Source organism: Silurus aristotelis (genome assembly GCF_946808225.1).
Source record: "Silurus aristotelis genome assembly, chromosome: 15".
NCBI lineage: Eukaryota > Metazoa > Chordata > Actinopteri > Siluriformes > Siluridae > Silurus > Silurus aristotelis.
Window position 1 is genome coordinate 5,126,753 of NC_139588.1, and position 9,957 is coordinate 5,136,709.

General features: G+C 39.0%; 2 protein-coding genes across 2 annotated transcripts in view; one reads left to right on the forward strand and one right to left on the reverse strand.

The window, feature by feature from the left end:
• LOC310738067 (uncharacterized protein) overlaps positions 1 to 9,957 on the forward strand; it is a gene marked incomplete at its 3' end in the record, with an annotated part of 255,387 nt that overhangs the window by 17,451 nt on the left and 227,979 nt on the right. The window lies entirely within an intron of this gene.
• Positions 5,812 to 9,846, reverse strand: LOC310737521 (uncharacterized protein). The gene is made up of 5 exons (XM_083561870.1): positions 9,771 to 9,846; positions 8,932 to 8,976; positions 8,471 to 8,773; positions 7,630 to 7,920; positions 5,812 to 7,376 (listed from the first exon to the last, which is right to left on the reverse strand). The coding sequence occupies exons 2-5, from the start codon at positions 8,972 to 8,974 to the stop codon at positions 7,216 to 7,218; spliced, it is 798 nt and encodes a 265-aa protein (XP_083417996.1). The 5' UTR covers positions 8,975 to 8,976; positions 9,771 to 9,846; the 3' UTR covers positions 5,812 to 7,215.

Here is a 9,957-nt window from a genome sequence, read left to right on the forward strand (position 1 = left end):
AGCAGATCCCTCAACATGTCCAAATACAAGAACTTTAAGTATAGTTCCAATAATGTAAATATGACAATGTGAGTCACGTCACAGAAAGACGTACAACTCGGACCAGAGGACTCGAGATTAACTACTCAATTCTGTTTCCTGTTTAATGCACTGCTTAGCGTATATACAAGGTGGTATCAAAAGGTTCCGTGACTAGCGCGACTCAAATAAGATAAGCATGCACTTGGTCGAGCTGCGAACCTGCCTCGCCTTTTTTGATCGTGGATATGATGGGTTCTTCTACTGTAAACTGATTATTTTGAAGACATCTGTTGAAAAATGAATCAATTGGGTGATTTCGGGGAAATTAAACAAAATTAGCAAGTAAGTCAGAGTTGTGTTAATATGTTAAACATTTTTAAAAAAGGTTTTTAATAAATATGAGAAGTGCCCTTTTTTCCACTTGAGCCCCTGTCCCTCAAAATGTCTGTGCACATCCCTGTTCAGACCCTTTGCGACAACACATGAAATTTTGGTGCCTCCCATTTCTCTTTATTATTGCTGAGATGTTTCTACACCTTGACTGGAGTCTACCTGTGGAAAAGTTTATTAATTAGAAATGATTTGGAAAAACACACACCGCTCTATATGTAGCCTCCCAGCTGACAATGTATACCAGAACAAAAACAAAGCCATGAGGTCAAAGAAACTGCCTAAAGAGCTCAGAGACAGGACTGTTGCAAGACACAAACTGGCAAAGGCTACAAAAAATATTGATGTTGCACTAAAAATTCCCAAGAGCACAATGGCCTCTATAATTCTTAAAATATCTGATCGCCCTGCCAAACTGAGCAATCTGGGGAGAAGGAACAACAGAGATGAAAAAGAACCTGGTGGTCACTATGACTGAGCTCTGTAGATCCTGTGTAACTGAAACCCTGCACCGATCTTGGCTTTATGGCAGAGTGGCTAGACAGAAGCCTATTCTTAGTGCAATACCCATGGAAGCCCGCTTGCAGTTTAACAGCAGGCACCTGAAAGATTTTCAGACTGGGTGGAATGAGATTCTCTGGTCTGATGAAACCAAGATTTATCTGTTTGGCCTCCATCCTAAACGTTATGTTAGGCAACGCTCATCACCTGCCCAAAACGATCTCTAAAGTGAAGCATGGTGGTGGCAGCAACATGTTGTGGGGGTGTTTTTCTGCAGCAGGGACTTGACAACTAGTCAGGGTTGAGGGAAAGCTGAATGGAGCAAAGTACACGGATATCCTCAATAAAAACCTGTTCTACAGCTCTCAGGACCTCAGTCTGGGGTTGAAGATTCACCTTGCTACATAACAACAACCCTTCGCACACAGCCAAGACAGCACAGGTGTTGCTTAGGGACAACTCTGTGAATGTTCTCTAGGTTCTAGAATATGGTTCTGAATTGAACCATATTGAATATCTCTGGAGAGACCTGAAAGTGGCTGTACTTTGACCAGAGGTGGGAAGTAACAGAGTAAAAATACTTCGTTACTGTACTTAAGTAGATTTTTCTGGTATCAATATTTTACTCCACTATTTATTTTTCGGACAACTTTTTACTTTTACCATTTTTACACAAATATCTGTACTTTTTACTTCTTACATTTTCAAACCAGCCTCGTTACTTTTAGTATTATTTCTTCTTATTGAGCGCTGTTTCCAGCCTATCATCTCCTGGCTTTTTCACCATATCACTGGTGTATTATTTCCTGGCTATCAGAGCTAAGGATAGCGGAGCTAACAATGAGCTAACAATGAGCAGCACGTCTACAAAAGGAATGGCTAATGTTAATATAGAGGGAGTCACAGATGTTAAAATAACTAACAAGAAGAACATTCCTGAAAACCCATGGCCATATATGAGGGAGATGTTTGAAATAATCGGCGTCAAAAAGGATTCCTGGTGAATGCGTTGCAAATTGTCAACCCAAAAAACACGAAGTGCTTGCTTTCATGAATTTGCTGTCAAATTTGAGAAAACACATACAGGTATCTAACATATCTTTCTTGTCATTAGCCATTTTAATGTTTTGAGTAATAATAGTGTTTGCTATGTCTAATGTTAGCATAAATTTATATGAGTGCACATTTTGGGCATGTCTTTGCTTGATTAGTGAATGTTAGTTAACTTCACTAACTATACATTTGTAATGTTAGCTAGCTGTTATTTTTATTGGAATAATAATTAACTTAATTCACCATCATTATATCACCCCTGGGTGCATAATGTTTACTTTTAAGGAACTGTAATTCTGTTAGTTGAATTAAAGAAATTTCCCCACTATGGGACAAATAAAGGTATATCTTATCTTACTTTTCTATGTCCTATGTGTCTGTCTGTTTCTTAAATCTACTTGTCACTTCTAGAGAAAGCACACCAATCACTTGGAGAGATATACCCAGCTCATTTCAACTGCTCTAAAAAGAAGACCGTCAGATAAAGGCCCCTCATCAAAGCAAATGAAGTTGTGGGAATCCAAGAGGGTCTCACAGCACAGTGTAAATTAAGCTATTGTAAAATTTGTCATTCAGGGTCTACATCCACTAAGTGTTGTTGAACAGGAGGGTTTTAAATCCCTTGTGCATCTCTTACAACCAAGTGTTGTAGTAATGTCTCGAGGTACTGTAAAAAACAAAGTTCAAAAGGCAACACAGGAAATGAAGAACAACCCGAAAACAGCCATGAGTGAAACTGAGAACATTGTCCTTTCATTTAAACTGTAATGTCTATCTTTCTTTGCATCACACTCTAGCATATTCCTTTGCTTTTATTCAGTTTAACAGTCTTTACCTGTACCTGTCTGATTTGGCTGCAGCAGGCTTTCTCACTTTCTGAGCCTGCTAATTCCATATATATATATATATATATATATATATATATATATATATATATATATATATATATATATATATATATATACCTAATTACAATAATTAAAGTGCCAAATACTCTAAATATATATAAGTGCTTAATATATGATGACTTACCTGCTGGCTTGTTGAAGCTTTAAATCAATGTTTTTTTTTATTTAATATGTTCTTGACCACTTTGCAACAGTTAATATTAAAGAATTTGGAACAGCCTCAATAGCGGCAGTCCTAAATGTATTATAGAAGAGTGCAGCCGTGTGAATTTGCACTGGCAGATAAAGTACTTGTTACCATACATGTCGAACTCTAAATTACTCACAAAGTGGCAAGGACCTTCTGAGGACACACAGCAAGTTGGAGAAGTTCATTTATGAGGTTAGGAACACAAATAGAAGTGATGCACTTCAGAAATACCAACCTCCTGAAACCATGGAGAGAGGTGATAGCTGTGTCTGTAGCGACAGTGGATTCTGTGTGAGAATAACTCGTTGTGAGTTTACAAAAAGAATCTTGGATGTGTTTTTGCCTCTACCTGGCTGCATGAACCTCATAGAACACCATATTGAGACTTCTATACATGTAGAGGTGCACAGTTGCCCATACCATCTGCACCATGCACAAAAAAATGCCCAGGAGGATCTCAGAGCAATGCTTGACATGGGTGTAATCCAGGAGTCCCACAGTGATTGGAGCAGCCTGGTGGTCTTAATTCCCAAGTTCATGGGTGACAGGGAGAGAGAAAGGAGAGAGTAGAGGGGTGACAGGGAGAGAGAAATAAGGATTATTAGATATCATTATTGTAAAATAAAAGTTAAAGAAACTGTAAAGTGTGATCAGGGTGTAACTAAAGACTACGGCAAGACTAGTTATGGCAGCATAAGTAAAAGGGAGAGCCAGAAGGTAATTTCCAGGGTAAGTGTGATACCTGCAGTAACTACAGGGGAATGAAGTTGATCAGTCAAACAATGAAGTTATGGGAAAGAGTAGTGTAAGCCAGGCTGAGAGAAGAGCTGACCATCTGTGAACAGCAGTATGGTTTTATGCAGAAGGAGCTCTACAGATGCAATATTTGCTTTTAGAATGTTGATGGAGAAGTATAGAGAAGGTCAGAAGGAGTTGTATTGTGTGTTTGTGGATTTAAAGAAAGCGTACGACAGGGTGCCAAAAGAGGAGTTGTGGTATTGAATGAGGAAGTCAGGTGTATCAGAGAAGTATGTGAGGGTGGTGCAGGACATGTATGAGGACAGTGTGACAGCAGTGAAGTGTGCAGTATGAACGACAGACTGGTTTAAGGTGAAGGTGGAACTGCATCAAGGATCGACGCTGAGCCCTTTCCTGTTTGCAGTGGTGACGGACAGGTTGACGGATGAGGTCAGACAGAAGCCTCCATAGACAATTATTATTGTGAGAGTTTGAAGCAGGTGGAGAAGAGCCTGGAGATGTGGAGGTAAGCGCTGGAGAGAAGGTAAATAAAAGTCAGTCGAAGATGTACAGAGGAGGCTCATGGTGTATATTGGTAGGAGAATGCTGAGGATGGAGCCACCAGGAGGAAGGAGCAAAAGAGGAAGACCAAGGAGGAGGTTTATACTGTAGATGTGGTGAGGGAAGACATGCAGTTGGTTTGGTAGTTGGTTTGAAGGCAGCTGTAATGGGAATGGGATCCCTAATGAGAGCAGCCAAAAGAAGAAGAAGAATTTCAGACCCAGCTACTCCTTTAGATGCAGCATTAATTATTGTTGTTTTTAATATTCATTTAGATAATCAGGAAGACCCTTTGGGAACACTAGTTGTGTCCATTTTAGATTCAGTAAGAATAATCGAAATGTAGGACCCACTCATTGTGGCGAACACACTCTTGATTTAATACTAACGTGAAATAAATACAGAAAATATAGTCATTATTCCACATTCGCAAATCTTATCCCTTTTAAAATCCTAAGTCTTAAAATATGTATCTCTCCACATTGCCATGTTAATTTACATTCATGGCAGCTACTGCAATGAGTTTTATCAAAAATTATTTACAATATTTAGATCACCTTCTAAGCCCATAGAGATTGATTGGGCTGGTGAATGTCTAGAATCAACGTTCTATCAATCTAATATCAATCTAGTTGTAGAAAAGCTTTTAATACAGCTAATTAAATGTTTTCTACTTGGACTCAGATGATCCGCTCTGGCGACACCTAACGGGGGGAGGAGAAAGAAGAAGAAGAAGAAGAAACATTCTCAAAATGTTATGTTTTGTTGGATGTAGGGGGGTGTTTAATGTTAAATACTGATCAAATTTGGATTCTTGTGGACTTAACTAAGGCACAAAGTGTATGTAAGATTTAAATGTACATTTACTTTGATTTAGACCTCAGTCATCACATAAAAAAATTAGAGAAGTTTAAAGTGTATGGATTAGTAGAAGCTGATCAGCTAAAGTCTGTAGAGGGGTTTAACTCAGTACAGCAGACAGGGTTGTGGTTAAACACTTAACATTCTACACTTACTGCGAACACACGCTTAGAATTCAGTACCTGGAGAAAAAACATTTTATCCAGATAAAGAGAAACAACATTAAGACAGAAGTGCAGAAGAAAAATGCAGTTTCAGCTGCAATCAAAGTGAATGTCTGTTGACTGACAGGAGGAAAAGTGTTTGTTAGAAAATTAAGTGTGTGTTTGTGTGGGCTCATCAGCATACACCCTAGTCTCAGATCAGATTGTACTCAGTGTATACATGTTTTTTTTCCTATTGTAACTTTAAAATCATTAGGAGAAAATAAAAAAAAGTTTGATCATAAGCAGAAGCAAGCAGGTTCTTACACATTGTGATTTGAATTCATGCACATACATTTTGTATTATTGTTAAAATAAATAAATAAATAAATAAATAAATAAATAAATAAAAACTGAGGTGCTACAAACAACCACAGCTGTCCAGTTTATGAGAAGTTGAAATCTTTATTGGCAGGAAAAATATACAGTCTCTTTCCTTATATTATTCTCTTTTACTGGCTACTGTACCACATGTATATAAGACTGAAAAGTGCCAAAACCCTTCAAATTAATATGAGAAATGGGACAGATTGTGCTTATGAGGAGTGCAAATGTGATGTGGCTTTCATTGCATCATTATGAAGGAAAAAATAAAATACATTAAAACATTCATTTTGAAAAAGTCATAAAATATAAAAACATGAATGTTAAATACCAGCCCTGAGGTTATATATAATTGATCATTCAAGTGTTTATTTTTACTCTGATAATAGACAAACACATTCATCATAAAACATTATGATCAAACTAAACCACAGTGGTATTATTGCTAATAACAGAAATAATGCTTTATTTAGTGCAGGGGGCTTTCATAAAGTGAAACAGATAATACCTAAACACCCTGCATTTATCAATAACCCCGGGAACAATGGGTAAGGGGCAATTGGACTCAGCATTGAGAGTTGCACTGTGGTAAATATAGGGATGTCACCTTAATTCACACCCCCACCATAACCCAAATAACCCTAAAAAACAAATATGCTCAGAAATGGGCATGTGATATGTCAAAACACTTGGCACAGTGGGGGGACTTAAACCCCCGGTAAACTTTTGGCATCAGTTGGCCACGTGCACCACACAAACCTATTAGCTTGCCGCGCCGCTAAACTCACTCCGACCCAGACCAGTGACACCTCAAACCGCTCGGCACGGCCTGGAAATTCAGTCGGAGTGCCATATCGTCGCTGCCTGACATCAGTGGCCCCACCCCTTGGAAAATAAGGGCACGGTGGTCTCTCTGAATAAGATCGCATCTCACAGTCGGCACCGTTAAGCACCACTCACATTTTCTTCAGTAAAGGTCACATTCTAGTTATTATTACGATCATAAGCTGTAAACGGTCAGTGTTACAAGGAAACTGTAAATGAAACCCTATTATTCCAGTATTTAAGCTAATACAACAGGAAGGTAGCGTGTGTCAGTAATGAGATCTATGGGAGAGAAAGAAGGGCAAAATAAATAGTGAGAGACAGACACGAAAATCTTCACCAAACAGTAAACCCTTTACATTTCCCCAGGTTTAGGTGATGCTGATGTGATCGGAGATCGGACAGAGTTTCAGTTGTATAGGAATGTGCAGCTGTGTGCTTGTCCCAAACATTTTACATTTAAAACTAGTTTTCCCATGACCCCCCATCCACCCCCACCTCTGACAGCATTGAGAAGAGAAGACAAAGTGAGGTAAGAAGTAACTGTAGATAAACATATTGCTAATTTGCTACTCCAGTTAGTGAGAGAAGTGTGTACCGAGTTGTTTCCTTTCATTCAGGTGTGGCATTTGGAGATGCTTTAGATTCTGTTCTGCTCAAGTCTTTTCTTTAGACGCATATTCATGACAAACAGAAATCCAGTCACAAGCAGAACCAGAACCAGGACCAGGACCAGGACCAACACCAGCACCCACACTGCAAGACCACACTCCTGATTCCTGTCCAGGCCTGGCTCCTTCTCTGCAAACACACACACACACATACACACACAGGAAGAGGGAAAATCACATTAGAAAGAGAATCTGACTTTCTATTTTACACGTCAGCAGGGAATTAAAGCTCTCCACACAACGTTAGTGACACCAGGGAGACACCAGTACAGACTCACAGATCTCAAGATTGCTTCACTCCATCACTGATGGAAAAATGGTGTGGAGTGTTGTGAAAATCACAGTGCTGAGATTTCCTTCAGACCCGAATAGAGAAAAGTTACCTCTCACTTGGACGTTGATGATGGCTATCGTCTCATCATTCAGTGTATCCTGTACTGTGTAGTTCCCACTGTCTGAGACGTTTCCATCTTTAATCTGTACAATGTTGATGCGAGACACTCTGTCTTCATATTCTGGGTTGCTCTGGATCTTCCCATTAGCCACGGTGCAGATCTTCAGGTTTGATGGTTGTACAGAATCAGTGGCAGTGAAGCTCACCTCCACCTGGTCAGTGAGGGGTAAGAACACGTCTATTGGCTCACCTGGGGTAACCACGTGCTTCGTCTCTACAGCTGAGGAGGGAAGAAGATGGAGATTAGTAGTAAATGTAGTGTTGGGGTTAATGCCCATTTTACAATCGTCAGGTAACACACTCAGAAAAGATCACAGAACTACATCAATAAACACACAAACTGACACACACACTACTGCAGCTTTATCACACCACACCAAACACCGCTACAGCATCATCACAGCGAACACCACTACAGTGATCATAAAAGATGACAGTCAGGTTTCCGCTGCTATAGTGAACACTACACACCACTGACTGAACTTGTTGCTGAACTGCATTATGACCAGCCGATTCCTACAGTGTTTGTATAAATAAATAATGATTATTGTATAAGCAATATTTTGACTCTCTAATGCAGTTCAGCATCAAGTCCTGCATTTAAAAAATAAATTACCTCGTTACTGAATCCAGGTCAACGATGATTGTGAACAACAAAGAACACAGTTAAACACAGTAACGATTTCACTATTTTTATAACATTTCCTATTCCCTTTCACTCCTCCTGATCCAATAAAGTGAAATCAGTGACAAACAGAAACTACACTTACTCTCAATCAAGAGTCGCACGTCACACACGTCTCTGTCATCACACTGACACGTGTATAAACCCCTCGTACTGTAATCAGCTGCAGTGACGCTGAGCGTGAGATCTCCCTTCAAGTACTGATCATAAAACATCTCATATCCCGTCCGCTGTGAGCTGCATGAGGTCTCATCACAAAGAGCCAGAACCTGCGTCTTATGAAACCGGCTCCATTTGACCAGACCATGACACGTATAATCACAGCGGAGAGTAACAGGCTGGTGAAGTTTGGCTGATACAGAATGTTCACCAGAACCAGTCACAGCAACTGAAGAAAAAACACACAAACACACACAGAAAAAAAAACAATTAGAGCATTAATTACTGCTTAAATATTGCTGAACACAAACACCAGCATAATAAAAAACATATAGCACTGTGTGTGTGTGTGTGTGTGTGTGTGTGTAATAGCTAAATGCAACTTACTGATGCCGATCTGCAACACAAACAGGACTTCGCATCTCTCCATATCTGCAGAAACACAGAAAACACACTCAATCTCTCTTATAGCACATTCATGGTATGGCAGCTGTGCTGTGTTCACTGTAATGTAGGAGCAACATCTATCCAACCAGCTAAACACTCTCTTAGCCTTATACTGTGTACATCTTACAGCAAGAGTGAAAAGTGCATAAGCACCGAACATGAACATCAGAATGTTTTCATTTTTTTGCAAATGATTACATTAAAACTATTCATAATATTAACTTAAGAAATGTATCTATGAAAATCTAAACTTAGAACATTACTTTAGTATGGTTTACAGCATGGATTGCACTGGATACAAAAGCATGTGTAAATACTACATGCTTCCTCAAACAATGATCTTAAAATTCTGAAACAGAACAGGACATCAGTAAACAATAATGAAAGTCTATATAGTCTTATGTCTGAAAGACAACAAAGCAGCATTTTCCCACCATCTTCCCCAAAACAACCCCCTGGAGTCCTAAATTCCCACATCACCATACAATTCCACTGTTAATTTCACTGTGTCTGAAGTCGATCCCTGTCTTCTATACAGACATATAATGTTATTGCCACTTTGTTTGTATATGACTAATTGCTTAATAAATCAATAAAAAAGTAGAACAGCTACTGCCTCTTCTTCTGTTGTTTAAATGGCGGTTGGCAAACCAACTTTAAAAAATAATTCTCCCCTTCTTACATTATTTTTTTTTAAAAAGAAACATGTCAAAGATTCCACATTTTTCAGTTTCCACACTCCTTCTCTTCATCATGCTTTTTTCTCCTAATTTACTGACCTTCCGCAGGTGCATGAGCTTTACACCAGCTTCTAACTACACAAAATCGTTTTCCACATCCTACAATATCATACGACCAACTTATATACTGTCAACATATTGATAAACCTTCGATTAATCTTTTTACGTTCTCCAGTAAATGATTGTTTACGTCGTACCGGAAGTTTAAAGACCTAGATGTCTCATA

Excerpts from the sequence above, each read along its gene's own strand:
- LOC310737521 (XM_083561870.1), bottom strand. The coding sequence starts at position 8,974 with ATGGAGAGATGCGAAGTCCTGTTTGTGTTGCAGATCGGCATCA. Across the intron at positions 7,921-8,470 it reads CGTGCGACTCTTGATTGAGA|CTGTAGAGACGAAGCACGTG; the intron begins GTAAGTGTAGTT and ends TTCCCTCCTCAG. Across the intron at positions 7,377-7,629 it reads CATCAACGTCCAAGTGAGAG|AGAAGGAGCCAGGCCTGGAC; the intron begins GTAACTTTTCTC and ends GTGTGTTTGCAG.